The 18,151-nt window shown below is 41.0% G+C and overlaps 1 protein-coding gene and 1 long non-coding RNA gene across 5 annotated transcripts in view; one reads left to right on the forward strand and one right to left on the reverse strand.

Annotated features, from left to right (window-relative positions):
• The first annotated feature begins 2,810 nt into the window (after positions 1-2,810).
• Positions 2,811-18,151, forward strand: part of LIN28B (lin-28 homolog B) — an 88,622-nt gene continuing 73,281 nt past the window's right edge. Inside the window, exons 1-2 of one of the 4 annotated variants that reach the window (XM_033143506.1) lie at positions 2,811-2,886; positions 12,531-12,579. In XM_033143506.1, coding sequence (XP_032999397.1) covers positions 12,546-12,579 — 34 coding nt within the window. In that variant the 5' untranslated portion in view covers positions 2,811-2,886; positions 12,531-12,545. Of the gene's footprint in view, positions 2,887-3,002; positions 3,073-4,202; positions 4,328-6,215; positions 6,302-12,530; positions 12,580-18,151 lie in introns of those variants that run through there. The other 3 variants (XM_033143509.1, XM_033143507.1, XM_033143508.1) reach the window with 3 other exon arrangements.
• Positions 6,071-14,501, reverse strand: LOC117043622. Its single transcript, XR_004426212.1, has 2 exons — positions 14,419-14,501; positions 6,071-6,279 (listed from the first exon to the last, which is right to left on the reverse strand). It is a non-coding gene; the product is annotated as an uncharacterized LOC117043622 (long non-coding RNA).

Consider the following 18,151-nt stretch of genomic DNA (forward strand, 5'->3'; position numbering starts at 1 on the left):
AGCTTCCCCCACAATGATATTCCATACTAGATAAAAGATTTGCCCTGTTTATTTGTGCCATCCACACAGCTGTTAAAAGTGCAAAGTAGCATGCACACGATCAAGCAGCACTCAAGATTTTTGTGGAAATTGTCCAGCAGTTGCACTACAATTTCTTTGATATCCCCCCCCCCAAAAATACAGCCTTTACATTATTGTGAGCCCTGGCTATTAGTCCTCAAAACTGGCCAAAAGAAGTTTATTCTACCATGTGTATTGTTTATCAATGCCTTGAATTTATGAGCGCCTTACTAAACTTATTTGTACTGTTTAATTGGCACCATCCTTTTTGTTTGCAGGCTGTTGTTATAGAATTGTGATATTTCAGCTAAGTTAGACATAAGAAAGGTTGTTACATCTCATCCATCTTCCTTGGAAAATCCTCTAGATAGAATAGAAATGCTGACTTAAATGGCTGCAATAATTTTGGAGTGATGAAAATGACTGTTGCAGATGACTCAGACAAAAAGCGAATCCAATTCTATTGACCATCAATGGTGTACCACCCACAGACACTTAAGAAGGCACCTTCTGTCTCTCCCCCCCCCCCAAGAATCACTTCCCATCTTAATTACTGAGTGCTCTGAAATGCATTTTCCTTGCCAACTAACAATGTAGCCATTTTTGAGCAGGAAGTTCCTCAAGGCAAGTCACTTGTACTGCTTGAATCAGGCTGTAAAGCTGTCTACATGAAACAGTTTTATTATTCTTATATAATAAAATGATTTAAAAATATAAATTATAGAACATTACATTAATTAGTTTTAGTAAGCCAACATTCTCACATGGCTACTAAGTATAACCAAAGCTTGCCTACTCTGTATATCAGCGAGTTTTAAAGAACTATACACAGAATTTTAGATATCTTCATTGGGTTAGCATCCAGGGGTCAGCAAACTTTTTCACCAGGGGGCTGGTCCACTGTCCCTCAGACCTTGTGGGGGGCTGGACTATATTTTGAAAAAGAATGAATTCCTATGTCCAATAAATAACCCAGAGTTGCATTTTAAATAAAAGGACACATTCTACTCATGTAAAAACATGCTGATTCCTAGACCGTCTGTGGACCAGATTTAGAAGGCAATTGGGCCGGATCCGGCCCCCGGGCTTTAGTTTGCCTACCCATAGGTTAGATCCATGCCTACCTGCAGAGGAAGTCCACTCTGGACTCAGCTATTCAGCTGCAAATAAAACGTTTTGAATGTGTTGTAAAGTGCAATATACAATTGTGACACTAGATAGAGACTGTGAGCTATAGCAAATTCAATGCATTTTTCAAAACGATTTTTTAAAAAAAAGCATTTTCACAACGTTTTTAATGTGTATAGATTCCACCTTTAACAGGGAGAATGAGAAGAAAGAAATTTTCCATTATTCTTTTTCCCATCTGCAACACCTTATGCCCTTGATAATATGATCTCAGGGATAGTGGGTTACCCACCAGAACAGTGGGGTACATGACGCTTGAGGCTGCAAGGGAAATCAGTAAAAATATTTTGCTCCAGTGGGTGCCTCTAAAGTCTGTTTGTCACAGAGCTGCGATCTCCAGCACCCATCATAATGTATGGTGTGGATATGACTTCCATCCATCACATTCTGGATCAATGAAAGGCAAATCCTTCACGACACATTTGTGTCAAAGCAAGTTGTCTTCTCCATTGCCCTGCCTTTTCCCCCAAAGCATCACTAGTTACATCCCCCAAGGCATCACTAGTATGGCTGAAACTATGAGTCTATATGTAACCAGCTTTGTACCAGCACAAGCGATGAGAAGTTAAGTTCAGAATCTAGCAGTGAAGGTTATTCTGATCTCTGTCAGACTCTGATATCTAGAATCCCTTGACTGATTACCAACACATCAGGCCTGTGTATTATGACTTGATGACAAGTTAATTGTGAAGAGTTGGGGGGGGGGGCGATCAGCTCAGATATGTAGGATTTCAGATCACCGTGGAAGCAAGAAGGGGGGTTATAACAACAACAACAACAACAACAACAACAACAACAACAACAACAACAACAACAACAACAACAACTTATTTATACCCCACCCATCTGGCTGGGTTGCCCCAGCCACTCTGGGCGACTCCCAACCAGGGCGGGATTTAGGTTTGATGAGGCCCTAAGCTACTGAAGGTAATGGAGCCCTTTTTGTGTTGAATATATGCTATATGGTAATTTGTGGACCTAATAGATATCTAAAGCCATTTTGCACATAACAAATAGCAGCATACACAACATAAAATACTGTTGCTGTATGTAGGTTGTATTTTTTTTTTAACTTATATTTTGGAAATGTATATCTTTTTTCCCTTTAATTTTTTTTTGGGGGGGGCAAGAGAGTGGGGGGCCCCTACGCTATAGCTTGTTTAGTTTACACGTAAATCCGGCACTAACACACAATACAGCATTAAACATTAAACACTTCCCTAAACCTGGTGTCTAAAGTAACCCAATTGCCCCCTAGCCGAGCCACAGGCGAACCACAGGGAAAGCTGCCTTGCGGGGGGGGGGGGATCGTGGTGCGCAGAGGTAGAACAGGGAAGATGCGCGGCCGGGCGAGAGGCGTCGGCGAGGCCAGGGGGCGCGCGCGGGCTGGAGGGCTTCAGCAGGTGTGCGCCCGCGGCAGCGTCGGCGGCAAATCAGCGGCTGCTGCAGCTGCGCCGCCTCAGCGTCGTCGCCGCTCCCGCTCGGCAGCCAGCGAGCGCCGCTCTTTCCTCTCGGCCTCCTCTCCTCCCCTCCCCTCGCTGCTCCTCCTCCTCCTTCTCCTTCTCCTCTCTTCCATCTTTCACGGCGAAGCAGCAGAAGCCCAACCCTACTCAGCCGAGCAACCATGGCGCGCGGGAGGTAAGCAAGCCCTTCGCCTCCCGGGCGCCCCTCACACGGCAAGGGGGCGGGGACACAAGGACGCCGGAGCGAGGAGGGAGGGAAGGAGGGTGCGCGCGAGGCGGTGTGTGCCCCCCCCCTTGGATAGAAAAGTTGTTGGCAGGAGCGAGCATTGTGTTCCTGGGTGGCCACAGGGATGCTGGAGAGGTGGGTGCACTTCCGGGTTCACACCTATATTAGATGATTTATCATAGGACTTCTCCTGTCAGCCCTCAAACGCCCTGAAGTCCCGCTTGGTCTTTAAAAACTAGTGTGTGTGTGTGTGTGTGTGTGTGTGTGTGTGTAAGTGTAAAGACCAAGCAGAGAGAATGTACAGTATATGAACCATATATGAATACTGTAATAATTACACCCATCCACACCAGGGCCGAATTTAGGGTTTGACAAGGCCCTAAGCTACGGAAGGTAATGGGGCCCTTTATACGTTCAGCTGTCCTTTGTCAGCGACAAATTGTCGCTGTTTTTGTGTGTGTGTGTGTTGAATATATGCTATATGGTAATTGATGGACCTAATAGGTATCTAAAGCCATTTGCACATAACAAATAGGAGCCTACACAACACAAAGTACTGTTGCTGTATGTAGTTTTCATTTTATTTGTTTTTTATCTTATATTTTGGAAATGTACATCCAGTTTATTTTTCCTTTAAAAAAATTGGGGGTCCAAGAGAGTGGGGCCCTAAGCTATAGCTTTTGTAGCTTATACGTAAACCTGGCACTGATTACCCGCACGCCCATATATACACATGTGTGTGGTCTGCAGCCACGAAGCCAAAGCCTGTATCGCCAACCTGCATTTGAATGCTCTTGTGGAAAGGTTCTCTTATTTCTATTTGGAAGCCAGGTAATGGTGCCGCAAGTGAACGCCAGGGGGCGCCGCGTCTTCTTCTCCTCTCTCCCTCTCCCCCCCCCGACCCCGACCCTACCCCCACCCCGCCGTCCCTTTGCCTCGCCACTCCCCTTGTTGCAAGTAGATCTTCTTTGTATCTCCAAAAAGCCACCAAGGAAATAATCTGAGCAGGGTGGGAGGGGGTTGGGATGCTAAGGGAAGAACCGCAGCCCAGCCCTTCGGAGGAGAGAGCCTTACGCTGTGAAGGTGGGGATGCATGCAAGCGGAGGAAGAGAAGCGAGATGGGCAGCAGCTTGCATTGTTTTGCTAAGCACCGCAGGGCGTGAGCCTTTTAAAAACTGACTGCAAGAGCAGAGGATGGGACTTGCCTTCGCATCGACTTTGTGCCCAAAAGAGTCTTGTTGGTTTGGGTTCTTTAAAAAAAAAAAAGCAAAACAAATGCACCTTCGTAACTATCCTACCCTTTGTGGCTTTTATAGGGGAAGTGAGGGTGAAAGGCATGTCGATGCTTGATCATTTGTGTAAATCGGGGTCCTCACTAGGATTGTAAAATGTAAGTAATAGGCCGCCATTTTGAACTGTTTCATGCAGTAGAAAATGAAATCCTTGGTCTTACGTTGTTTCTTTCCCGCTCCCCCCCCCCCGTAATTCTTTCCTTCCTCCCCCCCCCCGCGCCTGCCCCCATTGCTCCCAGTGTTGCTATTTTTCTTCTTCTTCTGTTAAGTTGTTGCAGTACTATGTAGCAATGATTCTAAACTCCTTGTGAAACTGGATGTATTGATGGCATGTAATGAAAGGGAAAATAAAGAACCTAAAATTATATAAGCTCTGTTGCCTGCTTTCTCATACTGAAAAAAGAAATCTAGTTAAATCGATCTGGTGGGTATAAACGGGAGTGCTTTGTACTAGGGGTAGGGTGCGCTGGATTTCTGTATTCCTCTAGTCGGGAAAAGGTTTGCATTTCCACTTGGAAACAAAAGGTAACTTAATATATCCCACAATACATTTGAAGCATTTAAGTAGGCTGTCTTGTGTCTCAGTGGTTCAGGCTCCTGAGAGACTCTAATTAAAAGTTCCCTGGCCGTTAAAGTCGTGTAAAGGTAAGTTCTAGTAAACCTGAAAAACAACAAAATCAAGCCAAAACTGAATTTGAACTGCCTTCTTAAGGTGTTTTAGCTAATCTGTTTCAAGACACTTGCAGCAGCAGCAATAATACATATTTATCTAGATTATAAGAATATATAAATTGAATGATTGATGGTATATAGTAGAGTTTTACATATGCTTTTCTCTTTTCTTTTGAAAACTAGATACAGACTAATATACATATCCTTTTATCAAAACATCTTCCCCTTTTAGAAGAGCTATAATGCCCATTAAAAATAAGCCTAAAAGGGCTATTATCAGAATTAGGGGCACCTTAAATTTGCATCATCTAAATAGTCTTCAGGAACCGTTCTGCATAATTTCAGAAATGTCAATCAAACAAATTAATTTTAACCAAGCAAAGCCATTGGCCACTGAGAATAAGCTACTGATAAAACGTCAAGCAGTTAGCACTACAGTACATAGAAATCAGGTGGTTGGGCCATTCTATTATTATTTAATGAAGCAGGGACACCTGACACTACTTGGGAAATGACTCGTTTTTTGTTATATTTAGTTATAAATACATTGTCTCTACAAGAGTAGCCATACTGACCAAAAATGTACATTAAAAACACTGTTGTGATCTTATATTTTTGGCTCTCGTAATTTACTGTGGAAGAACAGTCTTAATAGAAAGGCTTTTTAATATTTTGCTGCTTAATATTACCCCCTTGCAGCCATACTAGAAAGGTGTGAAAACCAAATCTGCAGAAATGAGCATCTTAACGTGCATATTTTAAAAAGGATTTTTTTTAATGATCTAAAAGGCTGGAATAAAAATGTGATGTATTAAAATAAAAAAGGCTCTATTTTGAAGAAGGATTAAAATCCTTCACTATTGCTACTGACAGAATGAAGTGCTCCCATGTAAACAGTATCCTCAGAGAACATCTCCTGAGTGGAAAAATGAGGTATAAAGAGCTAAGCATTGCACATACGGTAATTCTTTGGTTTAGTTTTAAATTGTATGGTTTAGGAAAATGGTGACAAAGTCATCATTTTGCCTGATCGCTTTGATACATACCAGAGGATTTCACTGTATACAGTATTTGTTACTAGATGGCAGTTTCTGGAGCCATTTTAAATAAAGATTTTAAAGCTGTCCTAGTATGCAATTGTTCCCAATGAATTAAGCAGAAACATCAATACAGTTTCCCCAATATGTTTATTGTTGGACTTCTATGTTACTTCACCAAATTTATAAAGCTAGTTATGGTTTGCAAAAATATTGGAGGATATGCATTTACACAATAGCCCCTCCTGTGACATGACGCTGTATGATGTCGCTGACCGGAGTGCTGAAGCAAGACAGCCATCTTGATCATTATGAAATCCAATTGCAAACATCCTCAAGTTCTGAAATGATAGCATTATTAGAGTAAGTCACTGTATCTTTCATTTTATTCCCTTATTATATATTTAACAAATTGTTTAAGGCTGGTTTTGCAAAAAGCAGGTATGTCTGCCTGGTGTATTGTGCCTTATAATTGGGTGTTGAATACTGTGACCCTTCTGTATTGATAATAACTTATCATAAGAACGGCCACCTTAGAATTGTTTTAATCTAGCAAACTAAAGCCCTATGGTGGCAATAGATTTTAGGGAGGGTAGATAGCCTTTCAAACTCTCAAAACTTAGACTATCATGAAAGCTTACATTGCAGGTCTGATCCTTAACAAACCCGTTGGGTGAGGTCTACGTAAAAGTTTCAGCAGAATTATGTGTTGTATCATAATAATAATAATAATGATGATGATGATGATGATGATGATTAGCTTAAATATTGTGAAGCAGAGCATAATGTATTTTGGTGGAGAAGCTCTTAGAGAAACAGGCAGAATAAATGAATGAATGGTGTATTTCATTTTTCCTCAAGAAAAACAAGACTCCATGTAGTTCACTATGGTTTGTGTTCTCTTTCCATTTTAAAATATTAATATTTAACACACGACTGCTTGACATTGTGTTTCTAAAAATAGAATGAATTGATATTCAGGGTCCTCAAATTAAAGGCCAAAGGTGACAAAGGTCACACAGCTCATTTTCAAGCAATCAGATTTAACTTCATCTCATGCTAGAACAAAAACTTAACTATACAGAAAAGACATGTATCATGTCACCCTTAAATGAGAAATGCAGGTTATTTTACAGTTTTTGAAGTAATTGGCATTTACAACTCAAGGCTAAGTGTAATGAACTTGTTCATATCTTACATAGCAGTGTGTGAGCTGTAGTATTGCTATTTTAATGGTAAATTACCTCTAAATAGATACAATCTCTAAATGTTAATGCAACCACATCTTTACTGATTTCATCATTACAGCACATGTCTTGTCACAATTTAAACAAGTTGAACTAAGATCTTAAACTTTTAGTACACTAGTACAAAAAATGGTTTGGTTAAATGAATTTAACATTGTTATGTCCCCCCCCCCTAATTGGTAGCTTCAGAATTAAAATAAGTCCTTGTCCACAAAAGCTTGGGCCTCAATCAATCTGTTAGTCTTTGAGCGCCACAGACTTTGTGAGCCTGCTAAAACACTGGTACACCTCTCAAATTTGCTGTTTTCCTTAAGCCAAATAAAAGATTCCCATTATTACTGAATATTACAATAAGCCATCCACTATGACTTGAATTACTTTCTAAATTTAGTCTCTCATTGCTACCTTTAATTGTCAGATTCTAAATACAGTATCATTAAACAAATTAAAAATCTGCACAGAATAATGGGAGTATGTGTTTTGTAAAATACACCAACCACCTATCACTAAACGGGGGGGGGGGGACACCAGGATGTGTTTTAAAATAATTTTAAAATATGAACTTCAGTTGTTTGCAAGATCTGCATTAAACTTAAGCTATGCAAATGTATGTTACTATTTCCCCCCCTTTTCAGTGGCTTCATTTTTATTCATGACAACTGAAAATGTGTAAATTTAATGGAGACATCTTAATCCTGCATTTATACAATATTACCTAACCTTGTTAAAATGTTGCCACTTGGTTAATGAATATACATAAAAATCAGCATGTATTTGCTGAGTTTGTTTGCTTGTTTCCCTTAATACCTGGAACAGTCATCAAGTGCTAGGATAACTTTAAAAAAATAGCTTGATGTTTAACTTGTCAAATAAATGTGTTAATATTTGTGGCAGGCCACATAGACAAAGGTTCACAAGAGTAAAAAAAATATACAGTTGTCAAGGTAATAATAGGCCCATTTTCTAATCGTGGGTAATAATATTTGAATATACTGTAATTACAAGATAAACCACTTATAATTATCATGCCTAGCTGATTAGACAAGAAATCAATATTATTCTTCATATGTTGGGGTTTACCGCACATGCATACCAAGTCAATTTAAATACGACCATTTACTAATATTAAAATACCAGAAGCAACTCTTCTTAAATGTGTCTTCTTTTGAGACTATGCCATGGACTTAAATAAAATTGGTTCAGTTTTTGGGCAGGGTATAAATAATAAATTTATTATTATTATTGTAAAATCAGATGGAAACTTAATACAGTTATGTATTTGATTGAATAATTGTTAAATTTTAATTTAAAGGCTGTTTAGAAAATCATTAAAAAGTGGAAGGCCCTTGATTTATTTTCATTAAGGTATCCAAGAAATTTAGGTGTATGTTTTGAATAGACATTGGAAAAGCGATGAAGAGAGGGGTAAGTTGTGCTCATTGAGTTCTACTTTAAAATAGCAATCTGTGTTTGTGACTATGCAACTACACTAATATAACTGAATCCAGTTTTAGCCTCTCTTAAGTAAATTGGAATGGAGCGCTATAAATGGACTAAACTATGTAATGCTAACAAATTTTTATTTGATAAATAAATTAAGTCACCCTTTTGGCTCTGGTGGTATAAATAGTCTCATTGATGCTAGTGCATATGTTCCTGAGATATGGATCTCTCAATATCAATAAAACAGATTGTATTTGACTGCATATATATTGAAATTAATGAACTTTATAAATGGATTGGTTCTCTTAACTATGCTAATTTCAAAGTGTAGTTTCACTTGGCTTTATCTATCTGAATAATTTTAATACCTTAACAAGAAACAGAGGTGACAAAAAAAATCAAACTCAAGATTTAACACAAAAAGATAAAACCTGAAATCTTACCCTGATTAAATTTGGTAAAGGAAATCTCATGGATTCTGATCTGAACAAAGGTTACAGTACAATCCGGTTTAAATGAAGTACATTTAAATTCTATTATAATTAAAAAATGAATATTTAAGAATTAGCAGAACTATCTCTGTTGTTGAAACCACATGTTTGCTTTAATCATAAACTAGCCTATGATGACTTCTCAATGTTTAGTGAAAAAATAAGCAAAAAATTTGAAATACTTTTCACCAATTTTGTCAGTTTTGAATAGGCTTTAATTTCTTTCCGTAGGACTATATTACTACTAAAGGGTAAAACAATCCCATAACTTTTTAGTCATCTGGTTTGTGGAAAGCTGCTTTAAAATGCAGTTGGTAAAATGCATATTTGCTTAGTTACACGGATCATTAAGGCTTCAGTTCTATACAGTACATACTTCCCTATGAGTAATTTTCATTTAATTCAGTGGGGGATATGTTTGAGTTGACATATATAGGATTTTACTGCATATAATAAAACCAAGTCCTTAATCCTGTAATGTTGCTTCTAGTAATATTGTTCATTAGAAGACAGTTTTCTTTTTATTTTCTTTTTTTTAAAAAATGCTTTAGAAGACAAATGTAACAAATAGTTTCAGGTTTGGGGCGGCTTTACTACATGTTGTTCTAAACATTTTACAAGTGAAGTTTATTTTCAGTTTTAATCTAAAGACCTAAACAAATATTTTCATGTAGTTTGAACTCCTCTTAGCAGAATTTATTCAAGCACTAAAATTCCTCTTCAGTCAAATGTATTTTTAAAAGCAAACCTTCCAGCTTTAATTTTAGCCTGTAAAAGAAGAATTATGTTCATACAAATAATAGAAATAATAAAAGTGTTAATGTATATTTTAGATAGCTTAACTGAAGAATTTCCATCTAGGAATAGAAGTGGGGGGAAATGAGCAGCAAGGCAAATACTGTACAATATAACACGACCATAACTTAAACTAAAACATGGTCTGAAACATGGACATGTATTATGATGTATTTAAATAAATGCACATTCTTTCTTCAAAAATATCAGATTAAAATGACATAAAAATGAAGTTTCAGATATGCATACTAATTGAAATGGCAAAGCATCTAAACATATGACAAGATTTGATGTAATACTTTACCAACTCTTGTCCAAGTGTCAGGGAAACATTTTGCTGAATAAGCTCTGGGTTGTCTTAAGCAAAATTTATAATATCATCACTATCTTGAATTTGACAGTGTTCCCAAACATACTTATTACTATACTACTGGACAGAATATAGCTTGGATTTTTCAGGAAAGCTGTGGATGTGCTTGTCTGAATAGGTTGCCTAGTTCTGTATTGCCCAATAATACAATGAAGATCTTTGTTCATTATCCCTTCTAGGTTATTAGTTTCTGTGAGAAGCTAATTCTCACTAAACAGTTGGAGAAACAATATGAAATTGCAGTAGATCCGTCCCATTGTAGTGCAGCACTTGCTGGAGAACCAAGGAATCTGCATTTGCCAACACACATCTCTCTTGTACCACCCCCACCTTATTGACTTGCTTTCTGAAACTCCTGTGCTAGTGCTGAGGATTATGCTAGCCTATTGATCTACATAATATCATGCAATACCAAAGCATACTGCTGTATGCAAGGGATAATGCAGGTGCAAGAGGGCAGATGGAATTTGCCTGGACTAGAAGCTTTGGGTGAAACTTGGTAAAATCATTACCTCAGGAATTGTATTTTCCCTCAGGTAAATTACTCTGGGAGGGTTAACCCACAATTAAAAGAAATCCAGCAGCCCCAAAATTCTGTAAGTATCCATTATTATTCATTCCCTTTTAATTATGGGGAAATGGACTTCCTACCTGCTATGTGAAACCCAGCTATTTTTCATGAGAAATGGGAACTTGCATTGAATTCGTCAAGGTAAAACCCAAGTACTGTATGTTTGTCTTGTAAATGTTGTATAGTGAAGAAGAATAAGTTCTTTTGGTTCTAAGAATAATAAAAAATGGTTGCTTAAAGAAAATCACAAGGCACTGAAGAATGTGCTGAACAGTGTCAATCTTGTAACAGTAAGAGGGGGCAGGGAAATGCTCTCCACTCATGAGTAACTATTATATCACTGAAATATGCTCCAGTCCAAGATGGCTGTGGTCTGCTAAAGAAACAAAAGGTATTTTATTTGTATCATGTGAATTTTCAAGGTGTTCCAGCATTGTAGTTTCAAATTGTACAAAGAATTGTTTATATGCTGTGGTACTTTATCTCAATATAGTATTACAGTGTAATTTAATTATAAATGTATATATTTCAATAACTATATATATATATTGCTATTCATAAAAACCTCAGAAATTATAACAATTACGCATTAGAACATACAGTGAAAACAATATAAAATAATTAAAAATCAGAAAGCAGATAGCTATAATGGGAAAAAATGTATTCTTAATTGACTTCATAAGCCTCATGGAATAGAAAATTTTCAACCTTAATCATTCAACAAGCTTATACAGAATTAAATCTTAATTACTAACATGAATTCTTGTAGCTTACAGTATTTTGCATGATTTATCTTCCAAATGTGGAGTGACTCTGGAATTTTGCCGGGAGTGGGGTAGGGAGGTATTGATAAGAAAGCTGTAATAACGCAAAAGGAAATGGTGAAGTGCTTTTGGCATGTGTTAAACTATCAATTGTAAGGGAGACAGTAGTCATTACATAGCTTGCTTCTGGACAGTCCAGAAAACTCAGAAATGGATTGTTGGAATGTAACCTAATCTACATGCATAACCCAGGTAATAAGTTTGCCCTTTTTAGACACCCAACATGCAAGCACTGAACAGTTTAAAAACAAAATGTGACACCTTCAGTTTATTGAAGCAAAGTTTTTGCTTGACATCTGTAGGAACAAGCTCTGAAGGAAAATGGCTGATAGGGTTTTCATTTGTAACAGAGAAATGTGACATGCCTTTAAGTTTGTTACTACTACCGTTTATTTGTCTGGGTTATTTTATATATGTTCATCATGACTGTGGCTAAACAATGACATTAATTTTATATTGCTTATAACATGTGCTGCCTGAATGCTACATCCAGCAAGCCATAGACTTTGAGCTGCTTCTGCCATTATTAATTGAACAACACATTGTGTTATCCAGTTACCATTAGGTATCTTGCTTGTGAAAGAGATCAGTTAAAGAACACTTTTCATAAAAATGTGGGTGTCTTTCTCCCCTCAGTGCATTAGACTGATTAGAACACCACCTGGTTATCCCATTGTGGTTCTGATGAGCTAGGTAAATCGCAACCTGTTAAAAGTTTACAGGTCACTTCATAGAGTCAAGAACAGACATTTTATGGCCTTCTAATGAGCCATTAAACTGGAGAACAGATAATTAAATACAGTGCTCTGGTAGAATTAACATAGTAGTGACTGCAGCTCTCTGATTTCCAGGTGCCTCAGAAGACTATGAAATCATTCTGGGAAGCCTCTTCAAGTCCAGGTTAGTCTTCTTTATTCCTCTCGCCACCCAATTTTGTGACTGTGCTAGTTTGCCCATGGGTGACTGGAACTGAGAACATCTTTCCTAAACTGATTTGAGCCTAGTTTCCATGAGGAAACGCAACATTAAAATGCACCCTGATTTTTCCAAGGCTTGACTGCCAGTTACCTGAATTAGGTGCCAGCTGAAACCAAATAAAAGTTAATCATAATAGCCAATAATTTCTGTAGCCTAGTTTAACATGCGCTTCTTTGCTTTACCAATAATTACTTCCCAGGAAGTATTTAAAGATGCACAGTACCACTCCCACCCTGAACAAGAAGAGGCAGAGCCAAACTTGAGAAGCCATCACAAGCCCCTTCTCAGCATCCTTAAAAATCCCACTGGTCAATAGGGTTAATCTCTTGTATTGAGGTTTGCAGCCTTACAGTTAACTTTACCCATAATTCTAATGTAGTGTATGCTTATTGAAAAACTGGGATAGCTCAGTCAGTAGAGCATGAGAGTCTCAAGGTGGTGAGTTCAAGCCCCACATTGGGGGAAAAGATTTCTGCATTGCAGGGGGTTGGACTAGATGGTCCTTGTGGTCCCTTCCAGCTCTTCAGTTCTACGATTCTGTGATCTTCACGAGAATAATTTGTTGCATGCCCAACATTAGTACTAATAAAATGCAACATAAAAAGTGTTAATAGTGGCTTGCTGATGGTGTTCTGTTTCAGAAAACCTTTTATCTTATATAGAAGAATTATATGCAGATGATATACAGTACTCCTATTTCTGGCACATCCTTTCAGATCCTGCTGTTGGGTTCAAAAGTGCCATTCGAACATCACAGACTTGTACATGCTTACATGGGCATAGCCAGGATTTTTGTTGGGGGGGGCAAGCCCTTTGTTAGGGGAGGCAGAACCTCAGTTAGCTATGTATTTTTATTGATTTGCATTGATTGGGGGGGCAGCTGCCCCCCCTGCCCCCCTTGGCTACACCCATGCATGCTTATGCGGAAGTAAAAGTTGATGCCCAGTGGGACTTATACCCAAGTGTATGTTTGTAGAACTGCAGCCTAACAGGCTTCCCACACCAATTTTATTCTGTATTCCTGCCCCTGCCCCCAGTGTTCTTCATACGCTCCCTTTAGGAATTCTGATACAACATAGCCTGTTGAGATTGATATCAACCATAGACACGAACTCTACTCCATTTCCTTCCACTAGTGAAGGAAAAGGAAGCTGGGGTGGGGGTGTAGATTAACGTAGTTCCTCCGACCAAGAGTTTGCATTTTCATTTGCCTGGCTTGGGGCTGCTGGAGTTAATTCTGCTGCTTTCTTGCAGATTGTATTAGGCGCTTGCAAAATCAAGTAGATTAAGCTAAAACAAAAACTTATAGATGTTTGAACTGTATAGACCCCACACACCATCTTATTTCCAGAGGATCTCTGATCTATGCTTAGTAACCCCGCTTTGGGCGGATTAATCACAGACCAGGACAGGTTGGGGGACCACCCCTCCCAGCCTACCTTTCTCCTTATCCGCCTCTTGACTGCTTCTTTGCATCAGGGATATGCTTTCTCTCTCCAATCCCTGTTCCTAGCGAGAGTGCTTGCCAGCCGGAAGCACGACTCCCCCCCCCCGCCCTTTTTAAAAGCTAGCTATCTTCCATGTCGCTACAGGCCAAGTGGTGGTTCCTTTATTGCGTTCCTCCCGAAACTAGTTTACAGGGTCAAACTCATTCTCGTTCATCTGTTTTCTGAATTTATTGGCCAATAAAGCACGAAGAATCTCCTAGCCGGCCAGCTAACTTTCTGGTAGACGGGTGGGTGGAACTCTGCGCGCGCTTACCTGGGAGCAAGCCTCCCTTCGCCAGAGTGGCGTTTACTCCCGAGTAGACAGTGCCCTGACTTGCCCTGTGAATCCTGAACTTTTTGCAGTCGCCTCTTGGCGCCGATCAGTCTTCCCAGTTACTCTTAGCGAAATTCACCTTCGATGCCTCAACGGTGAGCCTCTTAAAAGGAACTCCTGCAAGATGCCCCCGCTGCTCCCCTGCGTTGAAAAGGCAAAAGTAAAAGCTGCCAACGGACGCGGAACCACCCCGGTGGAGCTCCGAGTAGTCAAAGCGCCCTAGCGCCGTCGGCTCCACTGCCCCGGACTTACCTATTGAAACAGGGTGACCGCATCGATCGCTTCGGCTTAGGAGGTAAAAGCTACGAATGCACGTGAATGCAGCTTGAACGTGTGAACAGGCTCCGCCGCACAACGCAGTGGGACAGGCGATGAATGCATTGTGGTGTTGCGGTTTGTTGCTTTCCCTCACCTGCTTGTCATCGCTGGATGAACACGAATGCTCCCTTCTCGCACGGCATTTTTCCAGCATTGCATTTCCCCGGCTCTCCCCGACCTACCGTGTGAACAGTGCAATCTGGCGCATGTTCAATCCGAAGCAAATTCCATTGAGTTAAACGGGGCTTGCCTTCTTTCCAGTGGCTCTTGAACGCCGACTCTCGTCAGCCCTAGCCATTGTGACCAATGGTTACTGTCAAGGATGGTGGTAGTTCTAGATAGGGTGACATCGTTGGTTCCTCCGCCCTCACACATGTGTAGTGTTGCAACTAAGATTATACATAAATTACTCAGAAGTAAGCGTCCTTCTGTTGTATGCCCATGCATAGCATTGAAGCCGCGATGTAGCAATGCTGCTTTTTCCTTTTTTGTTCCTTAGCCATAGCTAAGGAAGTAAACTTGGCGAATATGCGTTAACTGATCTCTGAATGCACATTCCCATGTGCTCAGTTGTCGTCTTTGGCTGGAGCCACGCGGCTCCCTGAACTCTGATGTATTTGAAATATGACACTTCGCAGGGCTGGCGGGCAATAGGAGCCCCGAAACTTTCTCTCTTTCCCTCACTTTGGGCTTGGGGACTAAATTTTCTTTCGCCAGGTCTACCGGAGTAACCACCACGGCTCGCGAGGTTAAATTAGAAACGGTGGTGGGCGTGGTGGTTATCAGTATGGCATCGATTTCTCGAGAATATCAGCCTGCATACTCGGGCACGTTTATTTGGGATCCCATTATCTTACTCCTAAGTCAACGTGATAAAGGTTTTCAGCGCAGCTTTGCTAAATAGACCAAAGGTTTTGTTAGATTTAAAGGCGCTGCAGAAGGACTCTTGGGTGGGTCTCGCTGTGAGACAACGTGCCTACATCTCCGATAGCTTCTGAATCGAATGGTTCCCTTGTTGCTTAACGGATTTACCCTAATACGGTATATACGCACCTGTTTTGTGTGTGTGTTGGTGGGAGACGAGGGAAAGGAGAAATTGCGGAAAGGGAGTAATTCTCTCCCCCCCCCCTTTGCTTTTCTTACGCTCCAGATAAGGAAGGTTCTCTTGTTGCTAAGCTAAAATATAAGGAAAAGGGGAATTCTCCCAACATTATTCAGTGTACTCGTTGCTTTGAACTTTTTGCTTTGCCCGACGTGGGGTGGCTTTCTCTCGTAGGGAATCGGAGCTGTGTAAGAAAGCACGTGTCTTTCGCGCCTCCTGTGCACTTCCGAGGACTTTGCGTAGATGAAAGATCCGTTCCTAGTTTTCTGAACGTCTTTGGCAATATGAAGTGGCAGCCCCCTTAAAGCAATCTTGCCTTGCGTAACACAGTAAAGAAGCAACTCTCGCATCGGAGCCTTTCAGAAACGTCGAGACTTTGCTGCTGCTGTTTGTGAGTGGCGGTAGAATATAAACCAGGAAAGGAGGAGAAGAGGACGCGCGCTCCCATACACCCAAAAAAATCGAGCCGATGGCCATAATTCAGTAAAAGCTAATGAAGACTGGGGTGGTTCCTATGCCTTCCTTCGCACGGCACCTTAAGACTTACCTTTGGAGAGAGAGGGTCTGGTAACTTCAGGAAACACTTGTGTGTAGGTCGAGGGCGCTTTTTCTTGCGCGTTTGGTGTGACCGGGGTGGGGCGTAAGTGCCGGCCAATTTCGTGTGGCCTCTTTTAAAAAAAAAAAAAAACTTGCCTTGGGCGTCAGCGTAACGGACAGGCACAAATTAGTCTTCCCCGTGGAATTTAAACTGCCCTCCTCTGTCAACTGTCATTGGAGGGAGAAGCCGTTTCCTCGTATAGCTTCAGCTCCCCCCCCCCCGAAAGTCCAAAACACGGACGAATTTATCTGTAATTATAGGCGCATACAAAAGCGGGCGACGGAACTTGTACTTTAGGAGAGATTCTACCAGGTGTTAAATATGGTGATAGTTGGACAGTGTAATTATTATTATTAATAATAATTTATTCAAAGGTAAATGTTTTTTTTTAAATGCTGCAGAGGTTCTATGCGTTGTGAAAAATTCCTCGACGTAGACCTAGATAACCTATAGTGGGGTGGGGGGGTGCAGAGAAAGAGAGCGGGTCGTGCTTTCAGGTCACTAGAGGAGAGCTGCGAATGCGGAACAGCCAGCAGCAAAGGGAATTAAAGAGGGGAAGCTGAAAATCAGTGTGTGCAAAACAAGAGTGCCTCTGAACATGTGCCGATTGCTTTCCATTAACCTAGCTTGGATGGACACTTTCCTTGCAGAAATGTTTTATGGGGGAGAGCAGAGGAGGGGAGAGGGAAGCCTTCTCCAGGGAAGGGTGGCTTTGCTGGGCGCCGGCAAGTCTCAGAGGTCAACTATGGAACAGTTCCGGTTTGTAGGAAGCCTGCGGCAAGAGAAGCGCCCTCTCTCTGAGATTCTGCTGCTCCGGGTCTGCTTTTAATAGAAACCAAGGGCAGAATAATAATAATAAATAATAATAATAATAAAAACCCGGGATGCTCGGTTTCCTCTCGCAAAACCGCTGCGACGGCATCGGGGGTGGGTGGGTGGGTGGGGGGCGCTTTAGTTACAGGCGGGCAGGAAGGCTAATTCCCGCTTTGTTTCGATCCCCCCCCCCCTCCAAGCTGGTTCATGCTGCGCCACCACCCGAGGATGCAGCAAAATGCTTGCCCGAAAGACGGGCGTCGAAGTCTTCTCTCTTTGAGCACGTGCATTACCAGGACAGCCTCGCTTAGGAAGGACGGGGGATGGAGACCGGAAACGAAAGAAGCAACCCAGTGGACCCCGCTGGGCAGCCCAACCCGATCCATTGCAGACAGAGGCGCCTCTGCGCTTTGGAAAGCTCTTGTCCAGGCCAGGCGGGTCACTCTGGTGGAAGTAACGTAAAAACTTCCTGGGTTTCTATACACATACACTTTGAATTTTTGCTGGTTCTGCGCTTTCTCCGCTCTCTTTCCCTGCTGTCTCCCTTCCCCACCGCGTTTCGATTTCGGAAGTTTGCGAGAGCTCCCAGCTGGCTCCAGCTCTCTACCTTCCACGGAACTTAAAAGGCCGAGTTCCATGGCAGGAAATGAATGAGCCGATAATATCTGACACCAGTGACCAGTCCGCTGACCCCCAGCCTTAATTCCGCTAAGACTGGAGGCCTCCAAATTTGGGCAAGCGCGCCTTTCGTCGAATAGCGCCGCCTCTGCTTTTCAGATACTGCTGCTTATGGTTTCCTGCGTCTTACTGTTGCACAGTTTGTAATTATTTCCTGAGTTAAA

This window comes from Lacerta agilis, chromosome 3 (genome assembly GCF_009819535.1).
Source record: "Lacerta agilis isolate rLacAgi1 chromosome 3, rLacAgi1.pri, whole genome shotgun sequence".
Lineage (NCBI taxonomy): Eukaryota > Metazoa > Chordata > Lepidosauria > Squamata > Lacertidae > Lacerta > Lacerta agilis.